Below are 18,336 nucleotides of genomic sequence, written 5' to 3'. Positions count from 1 at the left end.
TGTCCCAAACACCAAGTTTTATCTTCTCTGTAGACTACTCACAGGGATTTATCCACACAACAGATGTTTGCTGAGTACCTACCACGAGCTAGCCTTGTACTCGAGCCCGGGGTATATCGCCATGATGAACCACACAGATAGAGCTAGGAAGGCTTAGATGTGTAACGTGGGCAGAGAGCCTGGTACATATTAGTTGCTCATTAAATGTCGGTTTCCTTCCCTGCTTCCCATCTGCCGAGCACCCTCAGAAGCTGCGGCCCAGGTCAGAGCAATGCATCCAGCAGCCCACAGACTAGTGTCGTAGGAGTCACTCCTCCTGCCCCCCCCCCCCCCCGCCATCCAAGCAGGTCACTCCTCCTGCCCCCCCCCCATCCAAGCAGGTCACTCCTCCTGCCCCCCACCCCCATCCAAGCAGCAGCTACTCTTTCGGTGACAAGGCAGGACACTCAAACCCCAGAGGTAGGCAGGACCACAGGGGCTGTCCTGACCAATCCTCTCCTCCAAGGGACCCAGAAGGAGGCTTCCAATTGTCTGAGTCACTGAGCAGAGCAGGGTCACAGCCAGAACTAGCATTCAGCGAGGTCTCATGACTCCCAGACCTCTGTCCCCAGTGGCCCATCCAGAGACCCTCCCCAAGCCTCTTCCTGTCCCAGGTGGCCTGGCCCTGGCCCTCCCCACTTAGGACGATAGTTCTCAACCCCACCAGATGAGAATTACCTGAATGTGGTGTGAGAAACACAAAGCAAACCACAGCTGGGCAACACAGCTGTTCCTGGGCACCACTCACAGAGCCTCCGACCTAGTGGAGACAGGACGTCTGCGCATCGTAGAAGCTTCCGGATGTCTTTCTCGCAAGCTTCAGACAGTCTGCAGGAAGACCCTGTTTTCCGGGGTGAGGCTGGTAGATCGGGAAAGAAGTGTCCAAGGTGAAGGGGCACTCGTGGTGGAATTATTAACACCTGTTAAGTGGCCGGGACTCAAGTGCTAACATTTCAGACCCTGACATCAGCTTGGCAGGACGTGTGCTTTGAGGAGCTGGGGACAGCGGTCCTTGGTGGCCCCCACTCTGGGGGTCATGGCCAGGACAGGAGTCCAAAGCGCCCTCTCTAGACAGCTGCTCCGAGGATGAAGATCCAAGGTGCTCCCTCTCCAGACGTCCTCGGCGGGGGGGGGACAGAGGTCTGAGGAGCCTCCTCCTTGGGAACCGCGGTGAGGACAGAAGTCCGAGGCACCCGATCTCAGAGGGCCACGGCGGAAGACAGGGGCTCAGGCTCTCCTTCGTGGGGGACCACCCCTGCAGACAATCCCTCCCGGAGGCCTCTTCCTCCCAGGCATGGAGCGGCGGGCGCGCCACCTGCTGGCCTCCGAGCGCGGGGCCCGCGCGGTCTGGTGGCGCCACCTGCTGGCCACTCTGGGGAGCGCGGGCTGGCTGGCCGGCTGACCCCGGGGCAGCCTCGCAGGCAGACGCCGCGCTTATGTCTGGGAGAGAACTTCATTTTCTTCTGTTTAAAACAAAAATTGGTGGGGGCAGGGGAGAGCAGGGCTAACGCCACCCTGTGCTGGGCTGGGGGACAACTGGACAGGACCACCTCCCGGCTGCACGGTCAGCGCCTCCCACCAAAGGCTTTGGTCCAGGTGCCCGGAGGTGGGAGACAGGCTGTGAGCTGGGCCAGAGAGGTTCTGCCCCCTGAGTGCGAGACGCAGGAGGTGATCACCGAAGTACCCCCTGCTGCCTCCTGCCCAGAAGCTTCGAGGCACCTTCCAGGCCCTCTAATTCCCCAGGCAGACTCTAGCCCAGCTGAGACCCCGCAGCCCTCTCTGGAGCCCCGTGCTGCCAGGGAGTTTGATCACGTTCCCCCAGGTGAGGCCCCGCCAGTCGGGAAGCAGCCGCCTCTGATCACAACAGACACCCTGCGCGTGGAGAAGACAGAGTGTTAGCTCTTTGGGGAACAAGGTCCCTTCCAGTCTGAAGAGGCCTTCCTGGCCAGGGGGCCTGCCCCTTCAGTACCCTTTCCCCTTTCCAGGAGACCTTATGCCTTCCCCCGGGTGGCTGTCCCCACAGACTATCAGGGAGGCTGTGAATACAGTAGTTAGAGGCGTGGTTTCCCACCTTGAGAATCAAACACCCTGAGTCAAACATCAGAAGCATCTGGAGGCCTTGTTAAAACACCGCTGAGCTCACTGCCCAGGCTTTTGATCCAGTAGGTCCCGGATGGAGTCGGAGAACGTGCATGTCTAACAAGCCCCCCGGGGATGCTGATGCAAGCGGTCCACTGAGAACCGAGAGTCGGACTAGACCTGGGTGTCAATCCTGGCTTCGCCACTTACTAGCGGGGGGTCCCGGAGCTCATTCCTTGACCTCAGCCTCCTCACTTGTAACGTGGGGACCGTTCTCTCAGCGCTGCGGGGAGCGTCAGATACGATGGCGCACGTGAGGACTCAGCGCGGGGGCCCGGATGTGGTGGGTGTGCGGGAAGGGGCGGCCGCCCCCCCCCCCCGTGGCATTTGTGTGCACCTGAGACCTGCCCTCAGTTCCCCGATATGGGGCCGGCGCTGCGGAGCGGGGCTGGGGGATTACAGGGAGTAAGAACGATAATGGTGGACAAGGCACGATCATTTAGACCCGGGTTTGGAGAGCGTCCAGCTGCAGTACTCTAACAGAGGAAGGGATCACAGTGGGTGCAGTGGGAGCCCGGGGGAGACCACGGTGACCACTCCCAGGAGTCAGGTGTCACTACCCGGAGGAGGTGCCATGGGGGCTGCACCTCGAAGGTAAGCCTCCATCCAAGGTAAGCCCTGGAAGAGAGAAGGGCATGCAGGCCAAGAACGCGGCTAGTGCCTTGATTCTCCACTCTGACCACACACTGGGGTCACCCCAAACCCACCGGCACCCCCAGATCAATGACTGAATCTCTTGGAGAGTGGAGGGAGACATGTGAAGTCTTGGACGCCCCTCGGGTTTCAGAGTATAGGCAAGGTTGAGAACCCCCAAGCAAAGCCTTGGAGGAATGAATTCACATTCCTGCACAGGGAGGAAGCAGTGTATAACCCAAGGCGGCTGGAATGTGGGGCGCAGACGGGCCAGAAATGAAAGGCAGGAAGGCGGGCTGGGCCATTTCCCAGAACTGCGGAAGAATACCCACTAGCAAGTGAAATAAGCCAATGATCATGAGGTTGAATTTGCATAAAACTGCACGTTTGCATTTGAACAGCCTCAAGAAGGGCGTGGCTGAGAGATTGCACACCGCCTGTAAATACCTCCGTGTTTCAGAGGACATACCTGATTCATGTCTGGAATCCTCTTTGAGGCTGGAAAGCAGCAATCACTCAATGAATGTTTGTAGAACTGAACGAACCTTGAACAGCCCTTCGGTCCCATCGCTGATCTCATTTGAGTGGCCAGTCTGGATTTACCTTTGAGTTCAAGGCGCCCTGCTGCACCTGGGCCGCTGTGATTTCAGGGATGTTGAGAAACTCCATGGAAACCCTAGTCCTGGTAGCTGCTGCTGCCTGAGGTCCCACTTTTGGGGCTATTTATGTCTTTCAGGGGTTGTCGCTCACATCCTGTAAATTCCATTTCCTGAGGTGGGTCTTAATGAGTTGAAGGGGCAGAAACCTAATAGTTGGGGGGAAGAGGAGGAAAGATCCAGAAAGGAAGATCCAAGACCCATCTGAGATCTGGCCCTTGGCACTGGCCTGAACCCAAAGCAGACCAGAGAAGCTTCAAAAGATAGGTGTTTCCTTTCCTTTCTAATCGGACCCTCCCGGACTTTGTGCTACCACTTACCCAGGGTCTGACTAATTTCGTTAATCACAGGATTCCCAAGATTCTCGCAAAGAAGCTGTCAAGAAACTTGGATTCTCTGCAATCAGACATTCCTCATGACCAACCAACGAAATGGGAAGACCCTTGCAGTGCTCCATGCAGTGGCGACTAGTTCCTACACTGACTTGTGACATCCTCTCCCCGGCCGGGGTCCCCGGGGGGGTCACTCCAAGACAAGGATTTGTGTGCAAGTGGGTTATTCGGGGGTGATCTCAAGGGGAACGGAGAAACGACACGGAGAAGAAGGAGGGCCAATGCAGGGGGTGCTGATAAGTAACTGAGGCTCGATTCCACTGGGGAGTGCCGACCCCTTCCTCCACCAACGATCACCCAAGTCAACATTTTCACATGCCCGCTCATTCAGGAGCCACTCTGGTGGGAACACGGGTCTACACAGAATCGGGCAGTTGAACTATCCCAGGCCCCCGTGAACACAGGTGACAGTCACGTTTCGTGGCACCAGTGTACCTTACATGGGCTGAGATTGGGCTGACCCCGCACACATGCATGAAGTCATTCAAGAGAAGAGGTCGTTCAGACTAGCTCTGTTTCACCGAGGGTACGTTTTAATTTAGGTGAAAGTATGAACTGCAAAAACAAAGGTTCATTTTTCTTCTGGTGTCTCAGGAGAAGCTATGACATCCATAAGGTGGTTTCATTTATGTAAGGTGGGGCTTTTGACAGACGAAGACAGGACAATGAACTGGGCTTCGGAGGATGGGGAGAGTTTTTGTCCAATGCCTTGATGTGAAAGGCATTGGCCACATTTCTGCAGGGCCTTGAGACGAAAATCAGCTCTCGTGCAGGATTTGTCTCCAAGCCCCACGGTCTCAGGTGACAAGCTGCAGGGCCACCCGTTCCAACTGCACTGCCCTCAAGAGATGAGGCAAGGAAAGTGGCTCATCTGGCATCTGTCCCACAAGAGATGGTGGAGATCTCACTTTTTAACAGGATGGTAAAATGCCCCTCTCGCCAAGAACAGCATGAGATTTTTATAGACGTGAATCAGCCTGTTTTGCACCAACTTAAAAGCAATGCACACGATCTCCATCCCGATGATGATATAAATGGAGAAGAACAAGAAGAAGTGAGGGTGTTCCAAAACGGTGTCCCCAAACCCAATGGTGGTCAGCGTGACAAAGCAGAAATAGAAGGCGTTCTCGAAGTCCAGTTTCTTCTCCCAGATGGGGAGGATGGCGGCTGCACAGGAAATGTAGGCGAAGACGAGGAGGGCGATGACCAGGAGGGGGACGTCCAGCTTTTCCACCTGCCGTCCCACCTCGTCCAGGTTGCTGATGACAGAGTAGGAGAGCCTCCCTGACGCCAGCTCTGGACACGAGGTGCTCCTCTCGACGGCCCGCGGGGGCGGTTGCAGCGCGTTCTGCTTCTCCCGTGCAAGAAGTCTCTCGAACAGATCCACGTTGCTGCCTGGGGCTGAGGGACACGTGCCGGGTTTGGGGTCCGGAAGCTCTTGGGTTTCTATGACGATCCTGGGGACGGCTCCGGCCGCAGGCGTGGTGGCAGAAACAGGCTTGGTGGCAGGCCTTCCGCAGAGCAGGCGGGAGCACCACTCGGGAAGGTGGGGCCGGACGAATGGGAGTTTTTGGAACCGATTGTAAGACGTGGACAGGAGGGTGGCCAGGATGTCACCCGTGTCCGTGAGGACGAGGAACATCAGGGGGATGCCAAAGAGGGCGTAGAGCATGCACAAGTATTTGCCGAGCCTGGTGACAGGGTAGATGTGGCCGTAACCTGAAAAAAGAGGACAGACCCTGGGATGCTGGTCTGCTCTTCCCCTTCCCGAAGAAACTTTTAAAGAGACCTTCTGCCATTTCTCCTCCTTGGTGTGATGGTTTACACAACGTGTTTGAAAATATTCATCTTAAAACATTCATCCGGGGCACCTGGGTGTCTCAGTCGGTTAAGCGTCCGACTTCGGCTCAGGTCATGATCTCGCGGTCCGTGAGTTCGAGCCCCACGTCGGGCTCTGTGCTGACAGCTCAGAGCCTGGAACCTGCTTCGGATTCTGTGTCTCCCTCTCTCTCTCTGCCCCTCCCCTGCTCATGCGCGCGCTCTCTCTCTCTCAAAAATAAACATTAAAAAAAAAAAAAAAAAAAAACCCATCCACCATCTGGCATTGGGCCCGTTTTGGTGGGGGAAGCAGGAGGTGAAACTCAGCTACTCCTCAGGATAAGGAGCAACTCATGTCTAGGTATGTGACCCAAGATGTCCTTGGCAGGGGACAAACGTGTCTGGGAGTGGGCTGATTGCTTTTCATTTTGCTGCGGCCACTTCTAAGCATCCGTGTGACCGGATGAATGCAGGGGAGAGGCCATGGATGGCTTTGCCATCATACCCACCGCCTCCTTCATCCTCCACGGAGGCACCTGTTTTTAAGAAGCCATGCTTGTCCTCCCTGGGATGTCTGGGCCTCTTGGTTTATTTGTTTCTATACAACAGGCTATTACTATGTGCCATCAGAGCACAGCAGTGTGCATGGAAGGAGGGAGAGGGGACAGAAGGACTAAAGTACAGCTGTTGCCCTCAGGGCCATTGTGGTTTAGTAGATTGGACAGACGCGGTCACGAGTGCTAGTGAAGGGGTTAGGTTCCCAGCATCTAGAATCTTCCAACCTGAGTGCAAACCTCAGCTCTGGCATTTCTAGAAAGTTACTTGACGGCTCACATTTTCAAGTTTCTTAGCTGCAAAACAGGAACGGCAGTCTCCGCTTTGTGTCCTGACTCGCTGGGAAGATGACACGAGACCAGTGCCTGACCCATAGTGGGCAGCCGAGAATCGTCGGCGTCCCTGCCCTCAGGAGCCCATAAGAGCAGCCAGCAGCATTTACTGTGGGCTGGTGTCAGCCCACCTGCCTAGGTAGGCGTGGTTGTCACCATTCACAGGCGGGGAAACTGAAGCTTGGAGGAATGAAGTAACTTGGCCAAGAGCACTCAGTAATAGGCTTGGCAGTCAAATCCCCAGAACCATCTGGCTCCCATGCCAGCATTCATTCCCACGGGGTCTGGAGCACCCAAGGGGGCAGAACCTTCCAATCATTAAGAACCAGTCAGCCAAGCAAAGGGGGTGGTCACGATCTTGCGGTCCGTGAGTTCGAGCCCCGCGTCGGGCTCTGGGCTGATGGCTCTGAGCCTGGAGCCTGCTTCCGATTCTGTGTCTCCCTCTCTCTCTGCCCCTCCCCCGTTCATGCTCTGTCTCTCTCTGTCCCAAAAATAAATAAACGTTGAAAAAAAAAATAAAAATAAAAAAAAAGGAGTCTTCTCTGTCCATCGCCCAATCCCCCCCCCCCCCACCCTCACGTCTACAGCAGGGCAGGAGCAGAGAGCTATCAAACCCCCACAGCACAGAGAGTTGGATCTTCTGGAGTGAGCGAGCTCAGTGACTTCAACAAAACGAGGGAAAAGCTTTTGTATTTAATGCCTGTGTTTAATTTTTGATGTCATAAAGGAGGATTAATACAGAAAAACCTAGGCCAATTATGTAAATTGATTTGAAGGCACTTCCCAGGCTGGCTATGCCCCAGCCTCCTCCGGGGCTACGGTCCCCTGTGGCGAACTCTGGCCTCAGGCTCTGCCTTCCAGGAGCACAGAGGCGTTCAGGTTGCCCACCCTCACCAGAGTCCTGGGAGAAGGCTGTGGACCTCAGAGGGGCTCATCAATGGGCACCCATCCCAGGGCACTCTACGCCACACTGGGTTGATTCCACGAGGCCCCTTTTGGGAGGAGGGACAGTTAATTCTACGTGTGTTCATATGTGTGCGCCTACTGAGTGCTTACTGCATACACAGTGCTGAGCAAAGTAGATATGGTATCCAACCTCGCTGAGGTTTAGTGGGAGAGGCAGATATGAATCGAATCACTACACCAGTGATATAGGCATAGCAGCTGGAGACCGATAACAGGATGTATAAGAGCAGACTGTCCTATGAGCGTTGAGAACAAAGGCATCTATCCTGGATTCGCATTTACTGAGCGCCTACTTTATGCCAGGCACTTGTGGGCAGGGCTGGGGGCACAACGGGAAGCAGGCAGAGGTCCTGCCCTCTAGGACTCCTGGCCTTGAGCTCAGCTCTCCACCAGTGGAGTCCTCCACCTGTGACGAGGACCCAACAGGTATCTGCACGAGGGGGCGGGAACGGGGGCCGCATTGCCTAAACCTCCCGTTCGGAAACCCAGGTGTGTTCCAGGGGCAGGACTCGCCGAGAGAGCGCTGACGGTTCCAAGTGCCTCTGTTTCCCTTCCCTGTTCCCGCAGGGTCTTGAGCAGTTCCGGCTCTCCCCTCAAGGAGAAGAGGTTGCAGAAGTGGCCTCAGCTCCTTGTCCGGGCTTCAGTGAAAGCCCAGAACCACGAAGGAGAAGCAGGTGGGGGTGGGGACCTAAGGGGGAGAGGAGAGACAGCGGGGAGCCATGGGGCTGAGGGGTTTCCCAAGACACCGGACTTTCTATGCTAAAACTGTGGTAGTCCCAGGCAAACTGGGCGATTGGTCGGTCCAGCCATGAAGGAAGGCGTGGAAAGATTCTCTGGAGCGGGGAAGGTGAGGGAGGAGGGCACCCAGAACCTCCCCTGCAGGGGCAGGAGCTCAGAGAGGCCTGGCCACAGAGTCCTGGTGGAGCCCAGGCCCTGCGTGTCAGCAAAGGTTCCTGTACCAAAGCTTGTCACGGGCCCCACAGAGCCATCAGTCCTTAGGGATGTTAGCAGCAGCCACAAAGTCCCATAGACGGAGACCACCCTGTTTTCTAGATGGTGGATAAGCCCCCTAATTCTTGTACACCCCCAGGAGAGACAGGAGAAGCTCCCCAGTAACAAAAAAACCTTTAAAAAAAAAAAAAAGAAAGCAAATATCAGACAGTGCATGGCCCCTGTGAAGGAAATGTATTAACCGTACCAATTACCAAATGCTGAAATGCATAATGGAAAATCCTACCATTTCTTATAATGCATTCATACATTCCAGTACAGTCAGTCCACTCCACTTAGGCTGTATTGAATAGCCCATGCACTTTACTTTCTAATCCAAGGGGACTGACCCAATTGGAAATGACTGGGGATTGGCCAACCTCACACCTGCCAGGTGTCCCCTTTTCAGCATTAAGGCCAGGTGCATTAAGAATGGCCCAGAGATGTAGGGCAGGAAGCACTTGAAACACAGTATTGATTACAGGCCGTGGAGAGCCTCTCCAACATCCTCTTCCACTTGTAATTACTGGACGGCGTGACGTCCTAATTGATTTGATAGGAGCATCGCCTTCTTGGGATTTAAACCAAGATAATGCATTTCCATTAGATCAGTGGTTCACAGCCTGGACTCCCGTTAGAATCACCTGCAGGGCTCTGAAAAATACTGATGCCTGGGTCTGTCCCTAGCGACTCTGACTTGATTGGCATGGAGTCCGGGCTTGGGAGCTTATAAAAGACAGCCAGATAATTGCAGTGTGCAGTCAGGGCTGAGAATCTTCACATCCGGTCAGCGCTTTGCAAACGTCAGCATGCATCAGGATCACCTAGAGAGTTTGTTAAATACAGACTGCTCGGCCCCACATCCATAGTTTTTGGCTCCGTAGGGCTAGGATGGGGCCTGAGAATTAACTCTCATTTCTGTTTTTTTTAAGTTTATTTATTTTGAGAGAGAGAGAGAGAGAGAGAGAGAGAGAATATGAGTGGGGGAGGGGCAGAGAGGGAGAGAATCCCAAGCAGGCTCTACCATTCAGTGCAGAGCCTGATGTGGGGCTCGATCCCATGATCTGTGAGTTCATGACCAGAGCCAAGATCAAGAGTTGGACGCTTAACCTTCTGAGCCACCCAGGTGCCCCTTAATTCTCATTTCTAACAAGTTCTCAGGTGATGCTCATGCCACTGGTCCAGGGGCCATACCTTGATAACCACTGCATTACATCAGTTCTCAAGGGGGGCAATTTTGCCCCCCCTCCCCCGAGGGACACATGGCAATGTCCGGAGACACTGTTGGCTGCCACGACTGGTGGAGACCACAGGGGAAGAGGTGGATGCCTCTGGTAGGTAGAGGCCAGGGACGCTGCTGGACAAGCCCCCATGACAAAGAACCATCGAATTCAAGATGCCCATAGTGCCCAGGCTGAGAAGCTGCATTAGGCCAATTCCCCGAAGTCCTTGAGGAAAAGGAACACAAACTGAACCCCTTTGCTCATCTCCAGTATCTTCCTTGGAGTTGCAGCATCCCTGTAACCGTTGTTCCATTGAGCCGTGGGTTTCCCTGAAAAAGTCCAGCTGGGCCCCACCCCTGCTTTCCCGATAGTGACTTCCCTCTCCAGAACCTTAGCTCACGGCTAAATGTCACGGCACCTACCCCTTGGGTTGTCACGTCATGAAAATTAAATAAAATAATGCATATAAAGCCTGTGAACACCATGCCCAGTGCTGGCAAATGCTCGGTGCTGCGTTACTGTTGGTACTCTCTCTGCCCATGACCAGTCCCCGCCTGCACAGGCAATTTAGGTGAAGGACCAGTTCTGAAGGAAGCCACATGGGGGCGCCCTTGGACACACGCGTGTGCCCATTCATAAAGCAGACACTGGCTGTTCCCCCCACAACATTCCTTCATCTTTCCTGGAATGCCACTACCCACCCCCCCCCCCACGCGACCCCCTGATTTAGGGATAGATCCAATTGGTCTAAATCATTCTGGTAATGTAACCCCCTTGCCAGGACTGGCTCGGGGTGGGAAGTTTCCAGAGTTTTTTTTTTTTTTGCTGATGGTGACAGCCAGCCCTTTTTCTGTCTACGAGACGCAACTATGCCCAAATGGGAGTGGATATTGGTGGCCGTCTTGTGACCTGCTGAGCAGGACGGGAGAGTATCTGGTGCTCAATGTCATGGCTTAGCTGCACATTGACCAGCCCTAGAGCTGTCCCCCACTGGACTTGCGCTCCAGAGGGAACACATTTACACATTTTCCCGGCTGTTTAAGCCAGCACGGTTGCAATTTGTGGTAGAGGCATCTGGAAGGATCCTGACGGCCACTTAGGTTTATCCTCACGCTGATCTGAAAGGCAGGACTGGGAGGAGCTACAGATGAGGGGACGAGGCTCAGAAGGGCCACATTGCTCCCCGGAGGTCACACGGCTGACCCCAGGCGGCCAGCCTCCAGAGTCCACAGCTGGCCAGCGTGCTCCCCAACCCCACCCCCAAGTGTGAGGGAACCTCAGCACGAGCACCCAGCCACGGCTGGGGGCCTGGGACCCTTGTGGGCCCATCCCTCGCAGGGACCGGTACTCTCTTGAATGAAGACGGGACCTCAGTCCTTTTCACTGGCCGAGAGGGGTAGGGGCTGAGCAATGGGTTCCACTCCTGGTGGAGACGCTGACCCAGAAGCTTCTGAGCTGTGGCTGAGGTCAGCTCCACCATCTCAGCTCCTGTGACCCTATTCCCAGCAGGGGAGACTCCTGCCCGCCCCGGGGAGGCCCCTTCTACCCGCCCGTCCTGCTGCACCACCGCGGAGGGAAGCCAGGGGCCCTTAGTTGGGCGAGCATCCTCAGACAGGGCCCAGGGACACGGTGCCCGAATGCAAGAGCAGCCTTGTCCCCGTAGTTCAGGAGGCAACTGCTCGTGCCATGTCCCCCTCTCTCCTGTCTGATCCCTGCTCCCAGGCCACAGTGGTCTGTTCCTCCAAGCACCTCGAAGCTTCGGAGTGTTGTACGACTGTTTCCTCTGCCCGGAAAGCTCTCGCCCTTCTTTGCCTGGCTCACCTCTCCACATCCTTCAGCTCTGTCACTCAGGAGCCCACACTTTGTGTGGCGGCCAAGAAGAGGGTCTGTGGCTTGGGGAGTCCACAGAGCCCCTTGTCAAATGAGCAAATGGTCACTGTAGAGGGCAGCGCTGCCCCTGCAGCCTCCCCTCTACCCTGGACTCTGGAAGGGACTGGTCTGGGTCAGTGACGTTCACGTAGGAATCTTACCTTTGTTTGGGGGCTGAAGACACGCATAAAGGGAACGCGGGGAAATGGGGAGAGGCCGGCTCCTTCCCTGCAAGGACCTTCCCTCCCAGCCACTGATATCGACCCAGCCACACAAGGGGTCTCTGGGAATCTGAGCTGCCCCTGCCACCCAGGCACAGCCAGACTCTCCCTGGGGCTGCCCAGGCAGGGGTGGGCAGGGGTGGGCAGGGCTCCTGCAGCACCCCACAGACCTGCAAGGCTGGCAGACTATTTCGGGAAAAGAGCACTGGACTTGGAGTCTCGCGGCCTATTTGTGGGTACCAGCCCTACTCACGGCATGCCCTTGGCCCCTGACAGCACCCCTCTGGGCTCAGGCTCCCCCACCTGATTCATAAGACCACTGTGAGCTTTAAAAGTCCCCAAGGGGGGCGCCTGGGTGGCTCAGTCAGTTAAGCGGCCGACTTCGGCCCAGGTCATGATCTCGCGGTCCGTGAGTTCGAGCCCCGCGTCGGGCTCTGTGCTGACAGCTCAGAGCCTGGAGCCTGCTTCAGATTCTGTGTCTCCCTCTCTCTGACCCTCCCCCGTTCATGCTTTGTCTCTCTCTGTCTCAAAAATAAATAAACATTAAAAAAAATTAAAAAATAATAATAATAAAAAAAATAATAAAAATAAAAGTCCCCAAGGGTTGGGGCGCCTGGGTGGCTCAGTCAGTTAAGCGTCTGACTTCAGCTCAGGTCATGATCTCACGGTTGGTGAGTTCGAGCCCCACATTGGGCTCTGTGCTAACAGCTCGGAGCCTGGAGCCTGCTTCAGATTCTGTGTCTCCCTCTCTCTCTGCCCCTCCCCTGCTCATGCTCTGTCTCTGTCTCAAAAATAAATAAAAACATTAAAAAAAATTTTTTAAAGTCCCCAAGGGTAACTGTTAGTTCCTGTCACTGCCTATTAGTTCCTCCCTCACCTCACCATTGGTGCTCCCAGTCCTGCTCTGGCACACCGTCCTCCCTCTCCACACCATGCCCCACCCCTCCCCAGTGCTCCCCGCCATTCCCTGGGAGTACAGTTGTCATCTACACGCTGGTGACTCTGAAACCCACCTCCCTAACTCCACCCAGAGCTTGGAGCCCCAGAACCACATTTCCGGCAGTGATGGGTGTCTCCACCTAGAATCTCCACTGGAGCCTTGGCCTTGACTGGCCCTGAATCACCACCTCCCTCCCCAGACCCAGCGTCCTCACCTCCCCCCAGCCTGCCGAGCCCACCAGAGCTAGAGACAGTGGTGTCTTCCCCATCCCCCCGCAGACTTTCCTGCGAAGTCCTCGTTCAATCCACCCCTTTCTCGTTCTCATGACCATTGTCCTGGATGAGGCCATTGCCATCATCGCCCACCCAGGCTGCTGCAGAAAGCCCCCTAGGGCTCTCCGTGCTGCCAGCCTTACTCTCTCTGGTCTACCTCCGTGCTGCAGCGGGGGTGATCTTTCTGGAATGCTGAGCCACCATGCTCTTCCCTTGCTTAAAACCCACTGGACTCTCCCCACTGCCCTCGGGATGAACCCAGCCTCCTCGGCCTGGCTCACTGGCCTTCCTGGGGACTGGTGCTGCCTTTCCCTCCCACGTCTCTTCACCCAGATTAACCTCCTGACAATGCCTGCCATTCCTTTGGCCCGGAGTCCTTCTTCATGGCCACCTTCTCCCACGCTGTTCCCTGTCGGACCCAGCAGGCCACCAATCCCACCAGGGAGCCTTCAAAATGTTCCTACCACTTAAGCATTGCCTCTTGGACCACCTCCAAGCCTACGGCAGGTGCCCCTTCTCCGTGCTCCCAGAGTACCCTGAAGGCCTCATAGGCTGACCACGTTTGGTTGCCTGAGTTCTTCTGTCTTGCCCCGAAGTCTGGGCTCTGGCAGGTACCATTGGCAAGAGGTGTTCTGTACAAAAGCATTCAGCCAAGGAGCGGGAGGGGGCTGCAATGCAGCCCCTGCCTTGCTCATTGGGGTCCACACCCGGGCACGGGGCTGCACCCACCTGAAGCAAGGGCCCTCTTTCCTAATCCCCACCAAGGACCCAACATCAGTCCTGCTCACTGCTGTATCCCCACCTCCCCCACCATCCACCACCCCCAGCAAGGAGCAGCGGCCACTCAGCAAAGGAGACCCAGCACGAGGTAGGCATTTCACATCTGTTTCTTGACCAAATGAATTGAACGTTCCAGCCTCCCCACCAAGGGTCCTCAGCCTCACTCTTCTCCCCCCTCCTCCCCCAGGTCTCTCTCCCAGGCCTGCCCTTGCCTTTGGACTTACCCACAGTGCTGATGACTGTGCAGCAGAAAAAGAGTGAGCTCAGGAAGGACCAGTCTGCAAACGTGTTGAACCAGTGGGGTTTCACCTTCTGCAGCAGCACCCTGAGATCCTGTTTCCTGCCTTCCTCAACTGGGAAAGAGTGAAGGAGAGGGTTTTGCTCAAGACAGGTCCCACCCAGGCAAAAGGGTCTTCCCCAGGGACCAGGATGGCCCCTGCCCTGTGGCGTCATCAACACCAGAACTTGGCTCTGCTTTTGCACATCTCTTGCATTTAGTGCCTGCGGAGATTAAGAGGCCACATACCCCATGAGATGAGCACCCAAGGGAGAGGCCCTCAGGGGTCCGGCCCGAGCTCAGCCATAGCATTGCTGCTATGGGGGGCTTTCTGAACTTTCTGAGCCTCTACATTTTTCACTTGCAAAGAAACATACTAACTTCTGCTCAGTCTCTCCCATGGGGCTCTTGAGCATTGAAAGCAAAATGGGTTTTATGAGCTGTAGGCTGTTATATGGATGCAAACCATACCCACTCCCAGAGGTTATTAAGCCTGATGGAATTTGGTGCTCATACTTGGATCTGTGCGCACCAGTCGCCTGAAGATTTCTGGGAAGCCTTGGCTTTCCAAACATCTGCCCCAGGGTCAACGGAGCCGGATTGGGGTCCTGGTTCCTCAGGGAGGTTCCCAAATAGTTCTGTTGGCCTTGGTGGCCAGTGGCTTTTGAGACAGAAGCCACCTTGAGACTCTGGCACATGGCGGGAAGTCACTACTCTGAATGGGCACTGACCTGGGAGTCCAGACACGAGCACTCTAGACCCAGGTCTGAGTCTCCACCTGTGTCTCCCTCTCTCTCTGCCCCTCCCCTGCTCATGCTCTGTCTCTCTCTGTCTCAAAAATAAATAAAAAACATTTAAAAAAAAATTTAAAAGGAGCCTGAGTGGCTCCTGAAGCTGTGGACAAGACGCTTCCTTCTGAGGCTCGGTTTCCCCATCAGGGAGGCGGCGTGGTGTGGCAGTGAAAACTTGGGCTCTGGAGTCCCAATGCCTAGGGTAGAATCCTTGGCTCCACTTTCTAGCTTGTGACCTTGGCAAGCTGCTCAACTCCCAGAGCCTCCGTTTTCTAATCCGTGAAAGGGGACAACTCATACAACCCTCTCGGGCTGGCATGAGGATTACGTGAGGTGATGCACCGAAACGTGCTCGGCAAAGGGTCCTGCACTTAGCTAGACCTCTTCAGCGCTTTAATCTCCAACAAAAACCAGTACAAAACGAGGTTGGAGGGGCGCCTGGCTGGCTCAGTCCATAGAGCGTGTGACTCTTGATCTCAGGCTCGTGAGTTCGAGCCCCACTTTGGGCAGAGGGATTACGTAGACAACAGTAACAAAATCAAAATGGGGCTGGGCCAGCTCTGTGTTCCCGTCGTGTTCTGTGCATCAGGATCATCCAGGAGACTTTAAAAATAAGATTCCCTACCCAGCCCCAGAAATCCTGATGAAGTGGGTTTGGAGAAGAGCCTGGGAATGTATATTTCAGGCAAGCTCCCTGGATGTCTGTGACCTGTCAGGTTTGGGAGGCTCTGAACTTGTTGACACGCGAGAGACTAGACGGGATGGCTCAGAGTCCCAGTAGCAATGGCAGAGGACATCTCCTGGGTCATCTGAGTTGGCGCGTGTCTGTCTGGTAGACGTGGACAGAAGGAGTGGGACCCTCCTCGGAGGAGAGACACTGTGACCAGCCTCCAGTCAGGTGGCCTCAGCCAGAAGAACCTGCCCCCAAAGCCGGGCTGGGCGGTGGGAGGGGCTGTGAGCAGCCCGAGCAGAGGGACACGTGAGGACATGTCACACTGGGGAACATCCTGTTCTTCCCCTCACCTGTAGGCTCCGTTTTTCCTTTGTCTTTAGTTATTTACTCTCTGTATTTTATTTTGCTCTGCTAAATACGTATTTGCAAGCTTTGGGGAGCAGGGCAGTGTAGAAATAAGTGACTAAATACAAATGAAATGCAGTAAGGCCATAAAGTGCCTGCAAGAGGCTTCCTGTCCTTTCTGTCATCTGCTTCCCACAGGGTCTCTGTGATTGGCAGGCCTGAGATTGTGGGCCGCCTCTGTCCAGCACACTGAGACCCAGAGAGGGCAAGGGCTCTCCCGTAGATCACACAGCAACCGGGACCCCAGGTTCTTCCCACAACCAATTCCCCTCCCCTGAGCCCAACAATAGAAAAGCCATTGGAAACAGGAAATGAGAGAGAAAGGGGACAGGCTGCTCCTCCTGGGGGTCCAAATCCAGTTGGATTGCTCTTGAATTCTAGTCCCTGTAAACTGAGTCACGGGGCCAGGCAGGCAGAGTTCGGAGGACGTGCCTAGGAACCCCCAGCCCCAAATCCGGTCACCCATGCTGCCCATCCAACCTCACCAAATCTCCAGCAATCCACCCTCCTCAGAACCTGCTGGTCTGGGTGGGGCTGGGCGAAGAGGCAAAGAGAAGGGGGCTGGACTTTCCAGAGCCCCTAGTGGGTCCTCAGGGCTTTGCCTACATTCTGCACAGCAACCAACCCTGACAGGCCATTACTCTCCCTATTTTACAGAGGAGACAACTGAGGCTCCGAGAGAAGTCATTTGCCTAAGGTCCCGCCCAGGAATGGGGAGAATAGGAGCAGAGAGTGTAGGGGCGCCCCTGCCCCACCCCGCCCTCTGCTCCCTGGGGCTGCCCCCACCCACCCGGAAAAGGCTGCCCTGTCCCCGGGGGAGCCACCTACCTGTTCGGTTGCATTTCAAGATGCCACAGAGCTCCCCCAGGAATTCCTCAAACTCCGGGTCATTTGGCCCCAGGTCCTGGCCGCCCTCGATGGCCGAGAAGAGGGCAGCACCCAGCAGCGCGTAGGTCACCAGGGAGCAGAGGAAGCAGAGGCGAGGGAACAGCTTCTCCAGGGCCTCCTGAAAGCACCTCCCGGCCTGGGGTGGCCCGGCAGCCTCCATCCTCCCAGGAGCGCCCGCCCAGAACAGGAGTTGCTGATGGACGGAGGTAGGAGCGGGGCCCCAGCAGGAGGAGGACGGAGAGGAGGAGGGGGAGGAACGGGAGTGCCCAGAGAATGGCCAGGCTCCAGCGCTAAGTGGATGGTGCGTGCGCTTCCCCCAAGGACTGAGAAGCAGCCGGTACTCATCACGGTTCAGTTACTTAGATGGCGCCCCCCGCCCCCAGTGCCCCAAATTGCTATTGATCCGCCAGCCTGGGAACGGCCCTGTGGCGGCTTTGGGCAGGCGCTGGGGTGGTTGCTCTGTGCTTTGGCCCTTCCCATCTGGAAGCTGCGATTTTTGACTTCCAGGTGCCAAGTCTGACTTTTGCTTTATAGTCAAGCAACCGTCCTTCCGGAGGTTGGACTACCTGTCTTGGACAGGTAATAATAATGGCAATGAGTCTGGCCGGAGCTCTACAAGTTTACAAAGGGCCTTTATCCTGCATGGATCCAACTGTTGGTCATAATTCTCCACTCCTCTGTAGCATACCCACCTTTGCGGTGGCCTCTCCGAGGGCAGAGCAGAATTCCATGCCCCCTAGTGTTGACGCAGGCCATATGATTTGCTCCGACCAATCAGGTGTTAGCAGACCGGAAGTAAGCAGGGGCTTGGAAATGTGCTGGTGAAGCGGAACTTGCTCCCCTGGGCCCTGTCTCCGCCACGAGAAGAATATGCCCGGTGACAGACATGGAGATGTGTGCACATGAAACCCCCTCCCCCACCCCGCCCGCCTTCATAAAAGGATGTTCTGTGAGGCTTCAAAGAACTTGGGTCATGACAGCCTCCGCTATTCATCCTTTCAGAGCGTCCCTCAGCTTCCCAGGCCTCTCCTCTGGCAAGCCCTGAGCAATGACTGAGCAAGATGGGGGTACAAGAACTTACCCAGGTCCGTCCGCCCCCGGAGGGACTCCTCCAACCTGCAGGCTTTGTTCCAGAACTCCCTGTTGGTCTGCCAGAGATTGTTGTCAGCTCTGCGTCATGATCTGAAGGCTTTCTCTATCCCATCCTGCATCCCAGTAAAGATCCCAGCAGAAGATCCAACCTGTGGCAGTTGGCGCCAAAGTGTTCCGAGAGAGCAGGCTCTAAGATGGAAGTTTCGGACTGGGTCGCTCAGTACCCAGCTGGTCAGGAAATGGTGTGGAGACAGCTCTTGGCTCAAGGTGGCGGTCCAGTTGTTAAACATCCGCCAGTGGTGAGGTAGAACGGTGAGCAGGTGGAAGGTGCTGACTAGTGCAACGATTCGGGCATTTAAAACATACTGGAGGAAGGATAAATGCA

At 55.6% G+C, this 18,336-nt stretch overlaps 1 protein-coding gene across 1 annotated transcript; it reads right to left on the bottom strand.

The window, feature by feature from the left end:
* Positions 1–4,208: 4,208 nt before the first annotated feature.
* On the bottom strand, positions 4,209–17,584 carry KCNK18 (potassium two pore domain channel subfamily K member 18). Its single transcript, XM_045439090.1, has 3 exons — positions 16,800–17,584; positions 14,050–14,178; positions 4,209–5,578 (listed from the first exon to the last, which is right to left on the bottom strand). Exons 1-3 carry the CDS (start codon positions 17,017–17,019, stop codon positions 4,764–4,766), a joined length of 1,164 nt encoding a protein of 387 aa, XP_045295046.1. The 5' UTR covers positions 17,020–17,584; the 3' UTR covers positions 4,209–4,763.
* Between the last annotated feature and the right edge of the window lie 752 nt (positions 17,585–18,336).

The sequence above is a fragment of the Leopardus geoffroyi genome, chromosome D2 (genome assembly GCF_018350155.1).
Source record: "Leopardus geoffroyi isolate Oge1 chromosome D2, O.geoffroyi_Oge1_pat1.0, whole genome shotgun sequence".
NCBI lineage: Eukaryota > Metazoa > Chordata > Mammalia > Carnivora > Felidae > Leopardus > Leopardus geoffroyi.
The sequence above is the reverse complement of the archived record's forward strand: the minus strand, read 5'-3'. Positions and strand labels throughout refer to the sequence as shown.